The sequence below is a fragment of the Megascapheus bottae genome, chromosome 13 (genome assembly GCF_031878675.1).
Source record: "Megascapheus bottae isolate mThoBot1 chromosome 13, mThoBot2.hap1, whole genome shotgun sequence".
NCBI classification, from domain to species: domain Eukaryota; kingdom Metazoa; phylum Chordata; class Mammalia; order Rodentia; family Geomyidae; genus Megascapheus; species Megascapheus bottae.
In genome coordinates, this window is record NC_143521.1 from 59,146,023 (window position 1) to 59,167,863 (window position 21,841).

Below are 21,841 nucleotides of genomic sequence, written 5' to 3' on the forward strand. Positions count from 1 at the left end.
CCCACCTCTCTCCCTCTCTCTCCCTCCCTCCCTCTCTCTCTCTCTCTCTCTTTCTCCTGTCCCTCATAGGGCTTGAACTCAGGGCTTGGGCTATCTCTGAGCTCTTTTGCTCAAGGCTAGCACTCTACCACTCTGAGCCACAGAGCCACTTCCCGTTTTCTGGAGGTGAATTGGAGATACATCTCTTGGACTTTCCTGCCTGGGCTGAGCTGGAACCTCAATCCTCAACTTCAGCCTCCTGAGTAGCTAAGATTATAGGTGTGAGCCACCAATGTCCCGCTTCTGGCCTGGTTTTCATTCAATCACACTTGAGTAACACTTCCACTTCCGGCTTTTTGATGGTTAACTGACCAGGAGAATCTCACAATGTTGTCTGCCCAAGCTGGGTTGTCAGCTTCCTGAGTAGCTAGGACTATAGGCATGAGCTATTATTAACTCTTGGTACACACCAACAATTTTTATTTTTATTTTTTGCTAGTTGTGGGGCTTGAACTTAGAGCCTGAGCTTCTTTTGTTCAAGGTTAGCACTCTACCTCTTGAGCCACAGTACCACTTCTGGCTTTTTGTGTTTACGTGGTACTGAGGAATCAAACCCAGGGTTTCATGCATGCTAGGCAAGCCCTCTACCACTAAGCTACATTCTCAACCCATCCAACAGTTTTAATTCTGCAAGTAAACTTGCAGCTACATTATCATTAGACTTTTCCTGAACTGGTCCCTCGTGGGCTCCTGAGCTTAAATGGAGAACACAGAACAGACTACTATGTGTTCTGAGGGCTACCTACGGCCCATTTCTATTTTCAGACCAGACAGTCTATGTGAAGTCACTGTCAGACACACCTCACTCTCAGGTGGTGTTTTCCTAATGTATCTGTCTGTCTTACTGTCTCTCCAAGTGGATAGATTCTTCTTACCTGTTTTGCTCTTCCTGTGGCCTGCTTACCTAGAACTGTGTGCCTGGCAAGTAGTAGGAATTTTCCAACATGTCATGAAGGAATTTATTCCAAGGAAGCAGTTACTAGTGTAATGCATAACACAAAATGTAAACCAAACATGGCAACTTCTAAGCAAATCCTGTAACTAAAAATATTTTTGGGGGGAGGGATCAGTTATGGGGCTTGAACTCCGGGCCTGAGCACTATCTCTGAGCTCTTTATGCTCAAGACTAGTACACTACTACTTTGAGCCACAGTGCCACTTATGGTTTTCTGGAGCTAAATTAGAGATAAGAGTCTCACAGACTTTCCTACCCGAGCTGGCTTTGAACCTGGATCCTCAGATCTCAGCCACTTGAGTAGTTTGGATTATAGGTGTGACCCAGCTACTAAAAATATTGTAATAACACATATATGACTTTTTGATTTCTCCTTTTGCCAGACAGGGCCAACAATCTACTTGCAGCAGCTACAGAAATGGACCATAACGGTACCAGTGGCTCATACCTTGTAATCTCAGCTATTCAGGAGGCTGAGATCTGAGGATCATTTTGAAACAGGACAAGAATGGGTCCTTGCCTCCAATTAAGTACCAAAAAAGCTAGAAGTGGAGAGCATTTGAGTTCAAGCCTCAGTCACTAAAAACAAACTGACCGAGACAGAGACACAGAGGGAGATAGAGAGAAAGGAAGGAAGGAAGGAGGGAGGGATGAAGGAAATGGCTGTAGCTCCTCTAAAAGCATAAGGTACCAAATTATTGGAAGGTGGAAAATAAAGAAACAGAAGAGAAGACAGGAAAACTGTATTATTTTTAACAAATATCAAAAGGGCCAGACTCAGAAGTTAAAACCAGAAAGTACTGAAAAAGCAGATAAGACCCCCTCTTACCAGACTTCTAACATTAATGTGGGGCACGTCACATCAAGGATAAAAGGCCTACCTGGTGGCCCAGTGCTCACTTCCTGATTTTGGAAATCCAACCATGCTGTCTTCTGGTTGGGAGGTTTGGCTGTGGTTTGTGATGTAAAATAAGGCTACCTGGAACCCATGGATTGGCCCCGCTGCCCTCTCTGACCGCACCTACCTCCCTCCCCCTGTCCTGCCTACTTTTATGTTGATAGACTCCTGCTTCTTACTTTAGCCCCTTGTATTTTCCCAGTCTCCCTGGCCGGTCCTAACCTTTCTAGGTCTCATCTTAGGGCGTGTTCTCTTTGCCCTTCCTGCTGGTCAGGAGGCAAAGGGTGCTAAAAACCCGGACACATTAAGTTACAAGATTAGGAGGGCTTATCTAGATCTGCTTCATCAGGATGGGAATGTGATTTAGTTAAGAGTGCTTTCCCAGCATTCATGAAACCCTGGATTCAATTCCTCAGTACCACATAAACAGAAAAAGCCAGAAGTGGCACTATGGCTCAAATGGTAGAGTGCTAGCCTTAAGCAAAAGAAGCTCAGGGACAGTGCCCAGGCCCTGAGCTCAAGGCCCATGACTGGTAAATAAATAAACAAACAAATTACCCCCCCCTTCTCTGTAGCTCATGGGGCTTGAGCTTGGCCTGGGTGCTGTCCCTGAGCTCTTCAGCTCAAGGCTACTGCTCTGCCCTTGCGCAAAGCCCCACTTCCCATTTTCTAGAGGTTAATTGGAGATAAGAGTCTCAGGAGGTTCTTTTGTATCTGAGCTGGCTTAGAACCTTGATCCTCAGATCTCAGCTCCCTGAGTAGCTATAATTACAGGCATGACCCACCACACCCAGCTGCTTTCTCTTTTGAAAAGGTAAAAACCTTCCTGAGCAGATAAAAGACAGAAAAAAAATTTAAATGATGTATCTGGCAAAAGAATTCCTGAAGATCATCTCAGCTTTAGATAGGCTTTACCCCAACCACTGTCTAAAGATTTGTGGCTGCTACACTAACTTGATCATGTAACATCACCACGCTCAGCAGGAGAAAAGGTACAGATTAGAACAGCCCATTAGGGTCTCCAACTCCTATTTCCTGCATGAGGAGCAGGAGATGTTTCTCTCTCTATTGCTTACTATTTCAATTCTGCTATATTAAAATACACCCTTGCCAAAACTCAAAAATTATACATACTGCATATACATTTACATGTATACATACACATATACATATCTGTAATATATATATATATATCATCTTAATCCCACAAACACTGCAGAATCACTTCATCTTCATATTTCTAGAATGTGGAGTCCATAGTACCTGCATTAATTTCTTCTTGCATCAGTAGGAATTCATTTACAATATACTAGTTTGCCAGCACTGAAAGTGCCAGGCCCTGTGCTACGCATTTTGGAGACCTATTTGTTGACAGCATACTCACAAGGAGGCAACATCATACCTCCAAGGTCCTCAGCGTGGGGCCTGGCTAGCATCCCAGGGTCTTGTGAAAGGTACATTGCAAAGTAAAGCAGCAGGTATGCACTACATGTGAGAAGGGCACAGGGATGGAGGGAATGCCAGTACTGCCCGAAATGCCAGCACTGACATCTGAGCAGAGACACCTGCTCATGGCAGGCTTGAAGAACATGCACAGGAGGTCTAAAGTGGCACTGAAGTTTATGAGTGCAGCAGTTTGTCTCCACGAGGAATGAGAGACAGTGGACCCCAGGCCCTAAAGCTACAGAGCATGTGGGAGGGTATGCCACCGGCAGTGGATGCTGGGAGGTCAAGGGGGTGGGAAGAAGAAGAAGGAGGAGGAGGAGGAGGGAGAGGAAAGGAGGAGGAGGAAGAGGAGGGGGAAGAGGGGGAGGAGGAGGAAGAAGAAGAAAGCTATACTCTACCCACACCAGGTTGACTCTATCTACCACCTCTGGGGAACCAGAGTTCCTGGGAACCCAGCTGATGGGGCAGGTACTTACATCAGGACGGAAAGGAGGGTCTAACATGTGTGCTTGCAGCCTGCTGAAGTTAATGTTCTTGAACACTGGGTGTTGCTTTACTCCAGCAGCTCCATCACCCTTACAACCCAGCCGCTCACTTGGGTTTTTGGTGAGTAACTGCACAAGAGGTGGAAATTGATCAATTTAAGGCTCCTAGAATACAAATAAAAACCCCGAACAATAGTAACCGATGATAACTTTTTCATAAACAAAGGGTCAGGAACAGCAGGGAAGTACAGTCATTGTAATGTCCAAGTATCTACCAAACTAGATGCATTCAGATTATACTCTTTGGAAATGAGATGCTTCTCAAAAAGTTAGGCCTTTAAGCTACCAAGAAGTAAGACTTTGCCTGAATTAATTCTTAACTTTTAATTATGTATAAAAAATTAATTATGTGATAATGATGGGGCTGAGGATGGTGATAATAATGAGGGGACATGGGCATAAAGGAGGACTTTCAGATTGGATATGATGCAGGGATGAGGGGGTAAAGGGGAAGTGAATAGATTTGCATTATTACACACACATACACACAGCATAATGAAACCTAGCAAATATTGTTTGAAAAGGAGGAAAAGGAAAGGGGCTGAGGGAGTGTATTAGAAAGGAAAACCTTTAAAGTAGATCATCTGCCAGTTGTTTGTGGCTCACATCTGTGATCCTAGTTACTCAGGAGGCTGAGATGTGAAGATCATGGTTCAAAGTCAGCCTATGCAGAAAAGTCTATGAGACTCTTATCCAATTAAGCACCAGAAAACCAGAAGTAGAGCTGTGGCTCAAAGTGGTAGAGTGCTAGCCTTGAGCAAAAGAGCTGAGGGATAGTGCCCAGGCCCTGAGTTCAAGCCCCAGGAAAAGCAAAATAAATTTTAAAAATAAAGTACATAATTTGCATTATGGAAACAGCACATAAAATCCTTTTGTACATAAAATTTTTAATTATATAGAGTTTTTGTTTACCAGCCCCAGGGCTTGAATTGAGGGCCTGATCACTGTCCTTGGGCTTTGTCAAGGCTAGAGCTCTACCACTTGAACAACACCACTTCCAGCTTTTTCCATGTATGTGGTACCAAGGAATCAAACCTGGGTCTTCATGCCTGCTGGGGAAGCAATCTACTACTAGGCCAAACTCCCAGCCCCAAATAAGGTATTTTTAAAAGAAAATAGTAATCTGCAAATCTAAGTTATATTTGGAAACTATTTTAGTATTTTTATCAGGTTACTAAGCCCCTGGTTGAGGCAAAAGTTAGCAAACCTATTCTAAAAACATATAAGCTGGACCTCAGTGGCTCTTACCTATAATCCTAGCTACTCAGAAGGGGAGATCTGAGGATCATGATTCAAAGCCAGCCCAGGTACAAAATTCCGTGAGACTCTTACTAATTAACCACCAGAAAACTGGAAATGGTGCTGTGACTCAAGTGGTAGAGCATTAGCCTTGAGCTAAAGAGCTCAGGGACAGTGCCCAGGCTCAGAGTACAAGCCCCATGACCACTTTAAAAAAATTAATAGAAAATGTCCTTCCCAAAGTATTTATTTTTTGCCAGCCCTTGGGGACAAACTCGGGGTCTGAGCCCTGAGTCTTCATGCATGCTAGGCAAGCACTCTACCACTAGGCCAAACTCCTAGCCCTCTAAAGTATTTCTTACATACAAATTTACAATTGTTACAAATACAAATAAGCCTTTTTCTACAATTACCATTAATCAAAAAATATTAGGCTGCTGGGTATGAAGATTTTGCTGTAGTCCCAGTTACTCTGGAAGCTAAAGTGGAAGATGGCTTTGAGTCCAGGAGTTTAGTAACAGTCTAGACTGAGCAGTACAGCAAGAGACATTCTTTCTCCTCTCCCACCCCCTGTACAACTACTGGGGCTTGAATCCAGGGTCTCCTATTCCTGCTTAATTTCATCCATTCAAGACTGGTGCTCTACCACGAGAGCTCAACTGTAAATTAAGAAATTTGTCTGGGGCTGGGAGTTTGGCCTAGTGGTAGAGTGCCTGCCTAGCATGCACAAAGCCCTGGGTTGGATTCCTCAGAACCACACACACAGAAAAAGCTGGAAGTGGTGCTATGGCAGAGTGCTAGCCTTGAGAAAAAAGCCCAAGGACAGTGCTCAAGCCCCGAGTTCAAGCCCTAGTACTGGCAAAAAAAAAAAAAAAAAAAAAAGAGCAAGGAGTTTGGCCTAGTGGTAGAGTGCTTGCCCAGCATGCACGAAGACCCAGGTTCAATTCCTCAGTACCACATAGAAAAAGCTGGATGTGGTGTTATGGCTCAAGTGGTAGAGCACTAGCCCTGAGTTCAAGCCCCGGGACTGGCCCAAAAAAAAAAAAGAAAGAAAGAAAATTTGTCTGCCCAAGCTGGCTTTGATTCTCAAATTCTAGAGCTTAAGTAAAATTACAGGTATGAGCCATCAGTGCCCAAGACTCTGTCTCTTATATTTCTTATATTTAAAAAAAAAAGTTAGGCTAGACTCACAAGCAGTACATTAAAAAATGTTAGGAAAGATCAAGCAGATGGAAAGAAAGGAGGCAGAGACCTCAACAGATCAGATCAGACTTGCTAAGCACTGACAAAAGGCACAAAGTAACACCAAATAGTTGGAGGCACAAGGGAAGAGAGAGCAGCGATGGGAGTCCAGGCTTAAGAATAAATAGCTGATGAAGGGAGCTGTTGGGTTGTGGAATCAGGCAATTGCAGCAGAAAATCCTACCTGGGACAAGGTGCACTTCCAGGTAGGGCAAAGTGTGAAGATGGGGATTTCTGAGGTCAGGCAGTAGGGGTGTGTGGAGGGAGTAGAGAATGAGGGGAGGGTGGTGGTTATCAGCCAGTCAAGGGGGTCACGTTGTGTTATGAGGGCAATGCAGAGTCTCACCAATGTGCAACTAACTCTAAACACAGCCTAGAGCAGGGGGTTGGGAAAATATAGCCCAAAGATGTTATGTCAGCTACTTGCTTTAGTAAGGTTCTACCACTTGAGCCATACCCCCAATCATTTTTATTCTTTCAGTTAGGATTTCAAATTTTTGCCTAGACTAGACTAGATCACAATCCTCTTATTTGTAACACTCACACAATTGTTAGACACAAACCACCATACCCAGCCAGTTGGTTGACAGTAGGCTCTTTCTGCCCAATCTGGCCTTGCACGCCCATCCTCCCAATCTCTGCCTCCAGAGTAGCTGGAATTATAGGTGTGAGCAACAATGCCACTCTAAGGCTTTATTGGCACCTTTCACTATGGTGTGTTCCTGCCTATGGTTGCTGGGCACTGCCCTGGCAGTGCTGCGTAGCTATGAAAGACAATGACATCTGCTCTCCTACCCCTGAAAGGAGTCTGCAGATCCCTGACCTCAGCTGATGCTGCCTCTCACAACTTCTTGAATAGAAATCAATAGCCCAAAGCCCGGAAGACATTCTGGCTCCACTTTCTTTAGAAAGTTTTACTTTTGCTTTCTGTCTAACCTAAGATGAAACACCCTGGGCAAAGGAGCGGTGCCTGAGCCTGGAAGCTTGGTGTTGGCCTGCAGGCTTACCAAGCTGGGATGTGGGCAGGACTGCCTGTTTGACTATTTCTTTCACTCAGTGAGAACCAGCATCAGTTAGTAGTTTAGTTTCTGAACTTTAGTTACAGACCACAACCCACCATCCTGCAGATGGATTTGGCATCCTCTGAAAATTTCTCGGAGTACTCCTCGGTATCTTTCTTCACTCTTTGATCAATCTCCTCTCGTTTGATTTTCTCTTTGAATTTTTTGAATGGAGAATGTCCCTGAATCATTTCATATATCAGACAGCCAAGTCCCCACCAATCAGGACTAAAAGTGTATGTTTCATTATCGATAACTTCTGGAGCTATGTAACGAATACAGGGAAATTTAATTATATTAAATAGTTTTTTTCGCTTAATTACAAATAATTCATTATACACTTCATGTGTTATACTATGACCTGAAAAATATATTAAGTGAAAAAAGGCGACACAAAACCAAGCACCATCATTCTATTTTCGAAAGTAGATGGAATCCTCAAATCCAAAGGAGACTAGATGTAATTTGTGGTTTCCAGGCCTGATGGAGAAGGTGAGGAAAAGGGAATGACTACTAATAGAGGTAAAGTTTCTTTAAGGAGATGGTAAAGACATCCTAAGATTAGGAAGTAGTGATGATGGTGACAGCTGCATAACTCTGTAAAGATATAAACATCCACTGAAATATATATTCAATTGTTAAATTTTACGGTGTGTGAATGATGTGTCAATGAAGTTCTTATTTTAAAATATGTAGCCAGGCACTGGTTCCTCAAGAGACTGAGATCTGAGGATCACGGTTCAAAGTCGGCCCAGGCAGGAAAATCTGTGACACTCCTATCTCCAATTAACCACCAAAAAGCCGGAAGTGGAACTGTGGTAAAGGCTAGCCTTGAGCACAAAAGCTCAGGGACAGCACCCAGGCTCAGAGTTCAAGTCTAAGGGCTAGCAAAAATAAAATAAAATAAAAGCCAGGCGCTGGTGGCTCACACCTATAATCTAGCTACTCAGGAGGCTGAGATCTGAAGATGCCAGTTCAAAGCCAGCCGAGGCCCCAAAGTCCGTGAGTCTCATCTCCAATTAACCACCAGAAAACTGGAAGTGGTGCTGTGACTCAAGTGGTGGAGCGATAGCCTTGTGCTAAAGAGCTCAAGGACAGCACCCAGGACCAACAATAAATAAAAATAAAAATAAAATGTGTGCATGTGCATGTGCGTGTGCGTGTGCGTGTGTGTGTATGTGTGGACTGCAACAGAGTAAATAGTGTGGGAAAATGGTGTCATAGGGAAGACCTGACTCTTAAGGATGCGCCCGCCTCAGGTACTACAAGTGTGTTATCAGCCGTTTCCAAGTCAATTAAAGCCCAGAAGCTACTGAGTAAAAGCTTCTGGGAAACCACCAGCTCCCCTGCAGGCCATAAAGGATGCACAAGGCTAGAAATCTTTGGAATAAGCAGAAAAGGACGATTTCTCTCAAGAAGTCTGTATACCCACACATGCAGGACTTGGACAGCATGAGGAGACCCCTGACCCTGTCCTGACAGGACACACATACCCATGTGCCCTAGGACTCAGAGCCTTCTGCGGGCCCCACTACTCATCTGAAAGAGAGGGCTGGAGGGTGAGGACTCTAGCAGTCTCTATACCATGAAAGCACCTACTGTGTTAAGACAGAGCTCCAGCGCCTGATGTGGTAACTTCTCTGTGTTCTAAGGCACTGGGGCATCTGAAGAGAAAAGACAGTGAGCATCAAGAGGGATTTCCACACACCCATGTAGCCGACGGTTCCAACTCTTCCTCGAACTGTCTCTCCTTCAGGGACTTCCCGGGCTAGACCAAGATCTGAAATCCGAATGTGTCCTGGGTGTGTTCAAACATTAATACACAGTTCACTCTAACAAGTTAATAGCATTTTAATAACAATAAGGATTGTAGAAAAAACAAATTGAGGGGTGGGGGGAGGGAAATGGGGATAAAACATGAGAAAGGGTAGCAATGTTTGTGAAGTAATGCACCTTCTATCTGGTGAATATAATGTAACTCTTCTATTAATACAATAAAAAAAGGAAAAAGAAAAAAACAAATTGAAATCCATGGATGAGAGATGGGGATGCAGCTCAGTGTTAGAGAGCTTATCTAGCAAGACTGCATTCGATCCCTCATACAAAAAAAAAAAAAAAGAAATAAAAAACCATGGACCAATTATTAGAGTATTTCATACTCTAATAATGTTTGCACATTTGATTAAATTCCATAAAGTAATTTAATTTCATTAATACCATAAAATTAAAAGTGTGCCTGAGGAAATTCTCTAATCATAGACAACCACACAAAAACCTTTTGTGTGTTTGTGTGATAATGGGATCTGAATTTAGAGACTCTAGGATAAGCTGATCCCCGTGTTCTGTTACTCCCTCCCCCCTCCCCCACCCCACCCCTGTTACTCCCTCCCCCTCCCCCACCCCACCCCGTCCCTTTCCCCCCCCTTCCTTTTTTATTTTATTTTTTGGCCAGTCTTGGGGCTTGAACTCAGGGCCTAAGCACTGTCCTTGAGCTTTCTCAAGGCTAGAGCTCTCCTGAGGAATGGAACCATGGCTTCGTGCATGCTAGGCAAGCACTCTACCACGAGGCCACACTCCCCACCTACCCCTTCTTTATGAAGCTGATTCAACTCTGCCTCTGATCAACACTGCTGTGCAATATACCACAAACAACAGGCTAAGAGTCCCAAAATGTCCATAAAATGAGATTTCCAGCACCTTTCCTCATGCATAATAACAAGCAGAAAACACTAGGCATGAATATACATGCAGGCCACACAATTACATTGATTGTATCATGTCTACTTTTCCTTCTGGATCCCTCAGATGCCTGATTATACTTTCACTCACACCTTGTCTTATGCTGTCTCTCTTTCCTTTTCACTTTTCTTCTCTCTCTCTCTCTCTCTCTCTCTCTCTCTCTCTCTCTCTCTCTCTCTCTCTCTCTCTCTCTCGTGATTTAACTCAGGGCTTCACACTTGCTATTCAAGTACTGTACTGCTTGAGTCATACCTCCAGTTCCTTTGCCCCCGATTATTTTTGTGACAGGGTCTCATTTTCTGTCTGGGTCAGTGTGGACTGCAATCTTCCCATTTATATTTCTTGCCATCACTGTGATGACTGTCAGGTATGTACCACTGAGTCCAGTTACTAAGTTGGGAGTCTCACATATTCTTTGGCCTGAACTGACCTAGAACCACAATCCTGTCAATCTTTTCCTCTAAAACAGGTCAGGCTGGATAAAGGTGGCTCTTGCCCGTAATCCTAGCTACTCAAGAATCTGAGAGCCGGCTCGAAGACTCATTTTTATAATCCCAGCTACTCAGGAGGCTGAGATCTGAGGATAGCAGTTCAAAGTCAGTCTCAGCACTAAAACAACAACAACAACAAAAAAAAAACCAGACTCTTATCTCCAATTAATCACTAGAAAATGGGAAGTGGGGCTGTGGCTCAGGGGTAGGGCAGTAGCCTTGAGCTGAAGAGTTCAGGAACAGCACCCAGGCCCAGAGTTCAAAGCTCCATGACCCTCGAAAAGAAAAGAAAAGAAACGAAAAGAAATAAAGCAACATGTGTGTCAACAGTAAGAAACAGGACAACAAATGCCTTACTTTGAGTTTACTTCAAAAACTTAACAATTGGGGCTGGGAGTTTGGTCTAGTGGTAGAGTGCTTACCTAGCATATATGAAGACCTGGGTTTGATTCTCAGTACCACAAACATAGAAAAACCTGGAATTGGTGCTAGGGCTCAAGTGGTAGAGCTCTAGCTTCGAGAAAAGCCCAAGGACAGTATCAGGCCCTGAGTTCAAGCCCCAGGATTGACAAAACAATTTAACAATTAACTAAAAATATGACCATTTCTGTTTCTTATCTAAATCCAAGGCAATGGAAATGTGAAATTATACATATATATGTATATATATATGTATACATATTATATATATGACTTTTGTGTCCAGACTAGCTTTGACCCGCAATCCTCAGATCTTAGCCAACTGAGTAGCTAGTATTACAGGTATTCCTTTGAGTCACTGGTGCCTAGCCCATATATGTATGTATATATGTATGTATGAGTTATGAGTATGTGTGTGTGTGTATTTTTTTTACTTCTTTTTGTTTGTTTGCTTGTTTTTTCAGTAGTGGGGCTTTCATGGGGCTTGAATTCTGGGCCTGGGCATTGTTTCTGAGCTTTTCAGCTCAAGGCTAGCTCTCTACTACTTTGAGCCACAGTGCTACTTCCATATATATATAAATTTTGTAAGCACATACCAAGGAGTTTCTTTTTGCTGTTATTTCAGCATTAACTGGCTAAGTACATATTAACTTTCTATGTTCAGGGCCCCTGAACAAGTCTATGTTCAGGTACAAAAGGCTTGCTCACTTACCATGGTCATCCAGGAGGATATTCTCAGGTTTTAAGTCTCTACAAGGAAAGGAACAACAAAAAGCTCACAAGAGGACTATGAAAAAAAAAAAAAAAAAGGATTTTCAATGTTAGTTCTGAGGATAAGAATAACGTATATTAGTGTGGCTAGGGACCATCTAATGTGCCTGCTAAAACAAGAAGGTACTTGCTATTGTATTTTTTTGGGATCCCTTATAGAAGACTCTAAGAGAGGATAGGAAATACTACCTTTTTTTTACCCCCCAGAAGATACACATAAGAGAAAATGGCAAGACAAGCTCAAACAGAAAAAAGCTGACCAATTCCCCATTTATGTACAGGACATAATCTGGTTGAGCCTATGAAGTAACCACTGCAGCCAGGTGCCAGTGGTTCATACCTGCACTCCTAGGAATCCAGGAGGCTGAGATCTGAGGATTCAAGTTGGAATGCACTCCAGGCAAGAAAATCTGTGAGACTCTTATCTTCAATTAACCACTCAAAATCCAAAGTGGAGCTATGGCTCAAAGTGGTAGAGTGCTCACCTTGCCTAGGCCCCATTACCAACAAAATAGCTTTTTTAAAAAATGAAATACTCACTAGGCTTTTCATTTCTAATTTTCCTCAAAATAATGAGATGATTATAGCAGACTGAAGTTGAACTTTCTTTTGTTGCCAGTTCTGGGACATGAACTCAGGGCCTGAGCTGTCCGTGGGCTTTCCTCAAGGCTACCTACCACTCTACACTTTAGCCACAGCACCACTTTCAGCATTTCTTTCTTTCTTTCTTTTTTTTTTTTTTTTGTGGGTCATGGGGCTTAAACTCTGGGCCTGGGTGCTGTCCCTGAGCTCTTCAGCTCAAGGCTACCACTCTACCCTGGAGCCAAGCCCCACTTCCCATTTTCTAGGGGATAATTGGAGTTAAGAGTCTCGGGTCCTTTTGTGCCCAGACTGGCCTTGAATTTTGATCCTCAGATTTCAGCCTCCTGAGTAGTTAGGATTACAGACAGGCATGAGCCACCATGTGTATGTGGTACCAATGAATTAAATATGGGTCTTCATGCATGCTAGGCAAGCACCCTACCACTAGGCTAAACTCCGGCCCCCTGAACTTTCATTTTTAACCAACTCTGGCATTGTTCAGTTCTGTACTTTAAAGAATCTTGCCAATCTATTATTTTTCAAACTATTTTATAAAATGGACTTCATGTAAATTCACAAGTTTCCCCACTATTTTTGGACTTAGGTATCTCTTGAGTCTCATTAAATGGACTGTACATATTCCAGGTACTTCCATGTTTGATACCATCCAACTATGCACACCCTGTATGTGACTACCACAGTGTCCCACACAGAAAATGATCATAGTTATGTGGTATACCACAGCAAAGCCAGGGGATTTGAGGACATTATACATAGACTTTGGTGACAATATTCATCATGATTTCTTTTATTTTCTTCTTGTTCTATTTTTATTTGGGAGGAGGGGTTTAAACTCAGGGCCTGAGCACTATTCTCAAGCTTTTGGGATCAAGGCAGACTTGATCTGCCAATTGAGCCATAACTCCACTTTCAGCTATGTTTTTTTTCACTTCCAGTTTTTTGCTCATCAATTGGTTGGCCTCATGAATAGCTAGGATTATAAATATGAGCCACTACCACCCAGCTCCTTCTTTCCTTCCTTCCTTCCTCTCTCCCTCCCTCCCTTTCTTCCTCCTTGCCTTCTTGTTCCACACCAGAACTCAAACTTGGTACCTGATGCTTTCACTCATTGGATAGCACTCTAACAAATGAGCCACAAATCCAATTTTTTTCTTTATAAATATAATCATGATAAAAGTATCAAGTAAAAAGGTATTTTTCAAATACAATATTTTTTTTTGTGGGTCATGGGTCTTGAACTCGGTCTGGGCACTATCCCTGAGCTCTTTAGCTCAAGGCTACCACCCCACCCCTGGGCCTGGGCATTGTCCCTGAACTCTTTAGCTCAAGGCTACCACCCTACCCTTGAGCCAAGCCCTACTTCCCATTTTCTAGAGGTTAACTGGAGATAAGAGTCTCAGATCTTTTTGTGTCCCGGCTGGCTTTGAACCTTAATCCTCAGATTTCAGCCTCCTGAGTAGCTAGGATTATAAGCATGAGCTACCCCGCACCTGGCCAAATAAAATGTTTTAGAACTTAAAATAAAAATGGTAAAATAGGGCCGGGAGTTTGGCCTAGTGGTTAAAGTGCTTGCGTAGCATACACGAAGACCCGGGTTTGATTCCTTGGTACCACATATATAGAAAAAAGCCGGAAGTGGTGCTGAGGCTCGAGTGGTAGAGTTCTAGCCTTCAGAAAGTCCACGGACAGTGCTCAGGCCCTGAGTTCAAGCCCAGGACTGTCAAAAAAAAAAAAAAAAGAAAGGTAAAATACAGTGATAGAGTGTTGCCTAGCATGCACAAAGACTCAAGTTCAATTCCTTGGTACCACATTCATAAAAAAAAGCCGGAAGTGGTGCTATGGCTCAAGTGGTAGAGCTCTAGCCTTGAGGACAGCCCAAGAATAGTGCCCAGGCCTTGAGTTCAGATCCTAGGGCTGGCAAAACATAAATAAATAAGATGGAGTGTTCCAAAAATGACTCTGGGACTTTTATTAACGTTCTAACCTTTTCTCCAAATAAATGACAGATGTAAGACAGCACTAAATTTGGGGCCGGGCTCTAGCCTTTTGCCAAAAGAAGGCCCAAGCTTGCTCCTTCTACCTGCTCTCTTCTAAAACACTTGTGTTTTGCTGGGCTACTTTGCTGGCTATGTCCAGGACATTCACAAGACCCCTTTTGTCCTGGAAGAGTCACCCTGCTCTTGGGCCTCATATAAAGCAGGACTCTTAAGAAGAACCTCAGGAATTGACCACAATGAGCAGGACTCACCTCAACAGACTCCTGAACAGTGAGTGCCCCAGGAGACTTCCACAGCAGGCTGTACTGTGAGGCTGTGCTGGCAGTTCCTGGGGGAGGGGCAAGGGCAAGGTGGTCTCCAAGGCTCTGAATTCTGACTGCTAAGAATTGCTAAAGCCCTGCTATGTGTCTGACACAGAAACTTTTCTTCTTCATCTTTTTCTTTTGTCGGTCATGGGACTTGAACTCTGAGCCTGGGCATTGTCCCTGAGCTCTTCCACTCAAGGCCAACACCCTTCCAGTTTTCTGGTGATTAATTGGAGGCAAAAGTCTCACAGAGTTTAGGGCCCAGGCTGGCTTTGAACCATGATTCTCAGATCTCAGCCTCCTGAGTAGCTAGGATTACTGATGCCTGGCTAGCTTTCTTTTCCTGATCTTCAGATTGCTGAAAAATTACAATGTGTTTAACTGTACTGTCTTGCTATAAAAAGGAAGCTCATCTCTCTAGTATATAAAAATGGGCTGGAGGACCAGGAGTTTAGCCTAGTGGTAGAGTGCTTGCCTAGCATGCATAAAGGCCCGGGTTCAATTCCTTGGCACCACATAGCTAGAAAAAAGCTGGAAGTGGTGCTGTGGCTCAAGTGGTAGAGCTCTAGCCTTGAGAAAAGTTCAAGGACAGCGTTCAAGCCCTGAGTTCAAGCTCAAGGACTGGCAAAAAAAAAAAAAAAGGGCCGGGAGTTTTGCCTCGTAGTAGAATGCTTGCCTAGCATGCACGAAGACCTGGGTTTGATTCCTCGGTACCACATACACATAGAAAAAGCTGGAAATGGTGCTGTGGCTAAATTGGTAGAGCTCTAACCTTGACAAAAGTCCAAGGGCAGTGCTCAGGCTCTGAGTTCAAGCCCCACAACCGGCAAAAAAATAAATAAATAAATAAATAAATAAATAAATAAAATAAATAAAAATGGCGTAGGAATTCCAGTATTGAAAGTCCAAGGACAGTGCTCAGGCCCTGAGCTTAAGCCCAGGACTGGCAATAAATAAATAAATAAATAAATAAAATAAAACATATATTAAAAAAAAAATAAAAGACAAGTAGAGGACCTGCTTTTCTAAAACAAAATAATACTGGCTGCACTAAAATAATTCTAATTATTAAGTTTAACTTGATTGAAATTTAACTTGATTTTCTTTACTGTAATTTAAGATGGAAACAAAAGAGTATTTTTTAGAGTGTGTGTGTGTGTGTGTGTGTGTGTGTGTGTGTGTGTGTGTGTGAGTATTGGGTATTGGGACTGGGCTTTAACTCAGTGTCTCAAACTTGTTTAGCTTTTTCTCTCAAGGCTGGTACTCAACCACTTGAACCCCATTTCCAGTTCCAGATTTTTGCTAGTTAATTGGAAATAAGAATCTCATAGACTTTTCTGTTTGTGCTTGTGCTAGCTTCAAACCACAATCCTAAGATCTCAGACTCCTGAGTACTTAGGATTACAGGCATGTGATACCAGCTGAAAGATTTTTTTTTTTGTGCCAGTACTAGGGCTTAACTCAAGGCCCAGTGCCAACTCTGATCCTCTTTGTGTTCAAGACCAGTGATCTACCCCTTGAGCCACATCACTTCTAGCTTTTTCTGAGTATTTTATTGAAGATCAGAGTCTCAAGGACTCTTCTGTCCAGGCTGGATTCACCCTAATCATCAGACCTCAGCCTCCTGAGTAACAAGGGTCACAGACATGAGCCACCAGCACTGGCTTAAAAGGATATTTTGAAAGAGATTTAATTACGTTATTTTCCTGGGACATAGTGACTATCCCTACTAGAACTATCTAAATATCTCAGAATTTTGAAAATAGTCTTTCTTAGGTTTACTTCCTATTTATTTATTTTTATTATTTTGATGGTTTGAACTCAGAGTCTCACACTTGCTAGGCAGGAGATCTACTACTTTAATCACCCCTTCAGTCCAGCAGTAACTTTATTTAATTAGCTTAAGTAAAAACTCCTTCAACAAGACTATTCATTAGAGGTTAAAGGGAAATTAAAAAGAAAAAACAAGGCACATTCCCGTGTACTTCCATCAGTGCACGAGACTATCCCACTTGCCCATGCCTCGCCCACAGCAGCCGGTATAAACCAGGAAACCCCAGTCCACAGGCACAAGTAGGTCACACCATTCTTACCTGTACACAATCCTTTCCCTCTGTAAATCTTCTAGGCCGCAGCACAGTTCAGCAGCATAGAAAATTGCTCTTTGCTCTTCCAAACCAGGGCTGCCCAGATTGTAAATGTGAAACTTCAAATCACCTCCATTCATAATGGTCAGCACCAAACACAAAGCATCCCTGGTTTCAAAAGCATAGGCTAAACTAACCTAAAAATGACAGCAGTAAAAAAGACAAAATAAAGATCCAGTTCATTCATTTATTGGTGTCTTACTGTATTTGCTAATGATATTCAAATATATTTCAACACAATCAGAAAACCCAAACAGTACAAGCTTCAGGGCAACTCCTCCATTTTCTTTTCTTTTCTTTTTTTGCCAGTCCTGGGCTTGAACTCAGGGCCTGAGCAGTGTCCTTGGACTTTCTCAAGGCTAGAGCTCTAGCACTTGAGCCTCAGCACCACTTCCAACTTTTTTTTTTTTTCTATATGTGGTACCGAGGAATCAAACCTGGGTCTTCATGCATGCTAGGCAAGCACTTTAACCACTAGGACAAACTCCCGGCTCACCTCCTCCACTTTCATGTTTACTTTTGACTTGGTGCTAGGGCCGAACGCCAGAGCCTCAGGCACACTTAGGTACTAGCCTTCAGTTCTGCCTCTGTCTTTTTTTTTTTTTTTTTGCCAGTCCTGGGCTTGAGCTCAGGGCCTGAGCACTGTCCTTGGATTTTCTCAAGGCTAGAGCTCTACCACTAGAGCCTCAGCACCACTTCCGGCTTTTTGCTATGTATGTGGTACCGAGGAATCGAACCCAGGTCTTCGTGCATGCTAGACAAGCACTTTAACCACTAGGCCAAACTCCCGGCCCCATCTGCCTCTGTCTTAAGTCTCACTCTCACTGCATGGGGAGAGTTTTCAATATTCCCACATGGGAATATGTGTGCTAAAAGATTGTTTTTTAAAGGGAAGTTCCCTTGTTCAGTTCACTTGCAGCTTTTCATTATAAATGGGCACTGAATTCTATTAAAAGAAAAAACAACTTTTCTTGAAGCTATTGAAAAAACTAATTTTCCCCCTTTATCTAGGCATGTGGTTTTCATTCTTGGAATAAATCCAACCTGGTCCTCATGCATTAGATAGCAAGAAAGGATGAGCCAGTCTTAAGTAGAGGGGAGTGAGCTGAAAGCAGAGCTGCCCAGCATGCCCGTGGTCACCAGCTTGCATAGAACAGGCCACAGAGTTAGACTGCAATTAACAATGGTCTCGGAAGTGGTGCTGTGGCTCAAGAGATGGGGCAGTAGCCTTGAGCTAAAGAGCTCAGGGACAATGCCCAGGCCCAAAGTCTCCCACTTTCCCCCTCTTGTGAAGATCATTCAAAACATATTCAGGGGGGCTGGGAATGTCCAAGGACAGTGCTCCAGCCCTGGGTTCAGGCCTTCTTTTGCTCAAAGCTAATACCCTAACACTTAAGCCACAGGTCCATTTCTAGTTTTTGTGGGGAGTTGGGTATGGCAGTTTACTGGAGATAAGAGTCTCACAGACTTATCTGGGCTCGCTCTGAACCATGATCCTCAGCTATCAGCCTCCTGAGCAGTTAGGGTCATGAGAATGACCACCAGTGCCTGGTTTAGGACTTCCTTGGATTTTTTTTTTTTTTTATTGTTGTTGCTATTTTTTTTTAACCAGTCCTGGGGCTTGAACTCAGAGCATGGGCACTGTCCCTGAGCTTCTTTTGCTCAAGGCTAGCATTCTATCACTTGAGCCACAACGTCACTTCCAGCTTTTTCTGGAATGTGATACTAAGGAATCAAACCTGGGCTTCATGCATGCTAGGCAAGCACTCTACCACCAGGCCACATTCCCAGACCAGGCTTAGGAACCTCTTATGCCAGCTTTGCTCTAGGCATCAAAACATAGCAGGTAACAAGATCCTGAAAAGCTCTGCTCTCTTACCCTGGCAGAGTGATCTAGGAAGGTGACAGATAAATATAAATGAATACATTAAAGGAAGCATCTGACAATGATAACAGAGTGGCGGGTACAAGAGAGTCCTGAGGTATGAACGTTTAGATAGGAATAGGCCATGGCTATGCTCCAGTATATGGAAAAACCAGAGTTGGGACAAGGGAAGGGTGATAGAGGCTTCAGAACCAGGTCACTCAGCGCCCAAGGGGCCAGAGCTGTCTACGTTCACTGCATCATGGAGATCACTGGAGAGTTTAGGTACGAGAATGTAGCACCTAACTGAAGTTGTGGACAGACTTATCTGTACTACCTGGTGGAGACCTGGTTTGGAGCCTGAGCACAGGCAGAAGCAGAGGGCTCAGGAGAGAGGTAGTGCTGTGCAGGGCCAGGGTGGCAGTTAAATGAGCATGAATGAGCCAAAGAGAACTGCCACTGAGCCTCTAGGCAGGGGAGAGACAGTCACAGATGAAGGATCTTAGAAGGGGCCCAGAACATAGAAAGCAAACTGTATTAAGTAAAATAAATGGTAACTCCTTATGTCCCTTTTATAAAGCTAGATCTGAGATTTCTGTGTTGTAAGGTAGTTAACACAGTGTTTAAAGTGACTCCAAAACAAGCCTACTTGATTAACTATTTTCATGTGACTGCACATGAGACTGGTATGATGTACACATACTACCATATTCAGATGCTGGACCTTAATGCTGAGATATCGATGACTCCATGGTCTAACGCTATCATTCCATAAATTATTCACATTTTCTAATCACTTTTATAACGTTGTATATGCTGTAAGAAATATGTTTGGAGATGAGAACCACACAAAATAATGCTTGGCTTAAAGCTTGGGTACACTCCTCTACATTTTAGATTGGTCTCCTCATGTAGAATCCTCATCTAGAACACGGAAGGTTAAAATGGAGGAACTAGTCAGGTGCTGGTAAGCTCACATCTATAATCCTAGTTACTCAGGAGTCTGAGAGCTGAGCTCATGGCTCAAAGGCAGGCCAGGCAGGTAAGTCAATGAGACCCCTATCTCTAATTAACTGCCAGAAAACCAGAAGTAATGCTGTAGCTTAGGCGGCAGAGTGCTAGCGTTGAGCAAAAGAGCTGCTCAGGGACAGTGCCTAAGCCATGAGTTCAAGCCCCGTGACTGACAAAAAAAACTGAGGAACTAAACAATTGAAATATGCTAGCAAATGTGCCAGATGACAGAAAAGGCAAAAAAGATCAGGGAAACATGAGGTCAAAGAGGAGGTCCACATGGAGGAGACTGGAGAAAAAACTTTCAAGCTCATCAAAACACCATTTTCATGATTGAAAGATGGCAGAACCCTGGGATAAGCTCAGCGTATCATTAAAGGACCATGACAATTCTTTTTTTTTTTTTTTTTTTTTGCCAGTCCTGGGCTTGGGCTCAGGGCCTGAGCACTGTCCTTGGACTTTCTCAAGGCTAGAGCTCTACCACTTGAGCCTCAGCACCACTTCTGGCTTTTTTCTATGTATGTGGTACCAAGAAATCGAACCCGGGTCTTCATGATGCTAGGCAAGCACTTTAACCACCAGGCCAAACTCCTGGCACCATTATGACAATTCTTGAAAGCCTCTAAAGGAAGGTGTGAAGAGTGATGGACAGACTGGGATGGTGGACAGTAACAGATGTACAACAAGTCACAACTGAGCAGCAGGATGAGCAGTGCCGCTAGTGTGTGCACGACCCCAGTGAGGCAGGAGGCCTCACTGAAAATCCAACCACAGAGCAAAGCCGCCCAGAAATGCTCTGTGCCTGCGCCTGCGCCTGCGCCTGCGCCTGCGCCTGCGCCTGCGCAGCACGGGATCCTAGCACAGGAAATACGGTTTACAGAAGTGCTGCTGATTCAGCAATACACAGGGAAGGTAAAACTACTTACCACAAATCGACTGTGCACTTTTTCTAGTATAATTTTTTCATTCAGAGCCATAGCTTCGCCTTTCCTCTTCTTTATTCTTTTTTTTTCAAGCTTTTTGCAGGCATACATTTTTCCTGTAGCTCGCACTTGACAGGCACAAACCTAATTTAAGAAAAAAATATGTACACAGGACATTCTTTTTTTTGTCAAATGGAACATTGTCCCTGAGCCTCTTTGTGCTCCAGGCTAGCGCTCTACCACTTGAGCCACAGTACCACTTCCCACTTTCTTGAATAATTTATTGACGAGTCTCACTTAGACTTTCTTGCCCAGGCTGGCTTTGAACCGCAATCCTCACTTCTCAGCTTCCCGAATATCTAGGAGGCATGAGCCACCAGTGCAGAGCACTTTCATCTTGAGCCACAGGGCCACTTCCAGTTTTCTGGTGGCTAATTAGGGATAAACGTGTTAGGGAGCGTACTGCCTAGACTGGCTTTAACCACAATCCTCAGATCTCTGCCTCCTGAATACCTAGGATTACAGATGTAAGCCACCAGCATCCAGCTCACTCACACTTAACATTCTTAGGTTCCACAAATAAAACTGTTTCCTCGGGGCTAAACCTCAGTGATAATGTCTATTGAGCCAACGCTGATTTCAGTGACAAGAGGAGACTGACAATAGAAATGAACATAAAGTTGTAGTTTACAAACCATTTAAGGGTTGTTCCTGTGACTATGATACAATTTGCACTTTTTTTTTTCCAGTCCTTGGACTTTAACCTAGGGCCTGGGCACTGTTCTTGAGCTTTCTCTGTGTATGTGGTATCAAGGTATTGAACCCAGGGCTTTATGCATGCTAGGCAAGCACTCTACCACTAGGCCACACTCCCAGTGTAATATACTAGCCATTTTGGGGTCCCTGAGCCCCCCCAGCAATAGAGTCACCAGCATTCAGTGAATGGAGCTAGGAGTCAGTTTAATAGCAGTGCAGCGGCTACCCTCCACCTTCGGCTGAGAGAGAGCAGCCCAACCTTCCGTGGGACTGAGCTTTTAAAGGAGAGCACCACACCCAGGGGGTCCTGTTCACCAGGAAAACACCACACCCAGGATGTCATTACAGCCATAAAAACACCACAGTCAGGAGATCATTACAGCCATAAA

At 43.6% G+C, this 21,841-nt stretch overlaps 1 protein-coding gene across 3 annotated transcripts in view; it reads right to left on the minus strand.

Annotated features, from left to right (window-relative positions):
* The window catches only part of Grk4 (G protein-coupled receptor kinase 4), a 46,843-nt gene that overhangs the window by 9,243 nt on the left and 15,759 nt on the right, over nt 1-21,841 (minus strand). For all 3 annotated transcript variants that reach the window (XM_090343892.1, XM_090343890.1, XM_090343891.1), the window contains exons 8-13: nt 20,700-20,840; nt 16,845-17,035; nt 11,788-11,825; nt 9,134-9,223; nt 7,482-7,690; nt 3,815-3,952 (exon numbers count right to left, since the gene is read on the minus strand). In XM_090343892.1, coding sequence (XP_090200018.1) covers nt 3,815-3,952; nt 7,482-7,690; nt 9,134-9,223; nt 11,788-11,825; nt 16,845-17,035; nt 20,700-20,840 — 807 coding nt within the window. The remainder of the gene's footprint in view (nt 1-3,814; nt 3,953-7,481; nt 7,691-9,133; nt 9,224-11,787; nt 11,826-16,844; nt 17,036-20,699; nt 20,841-21,841) is intronic.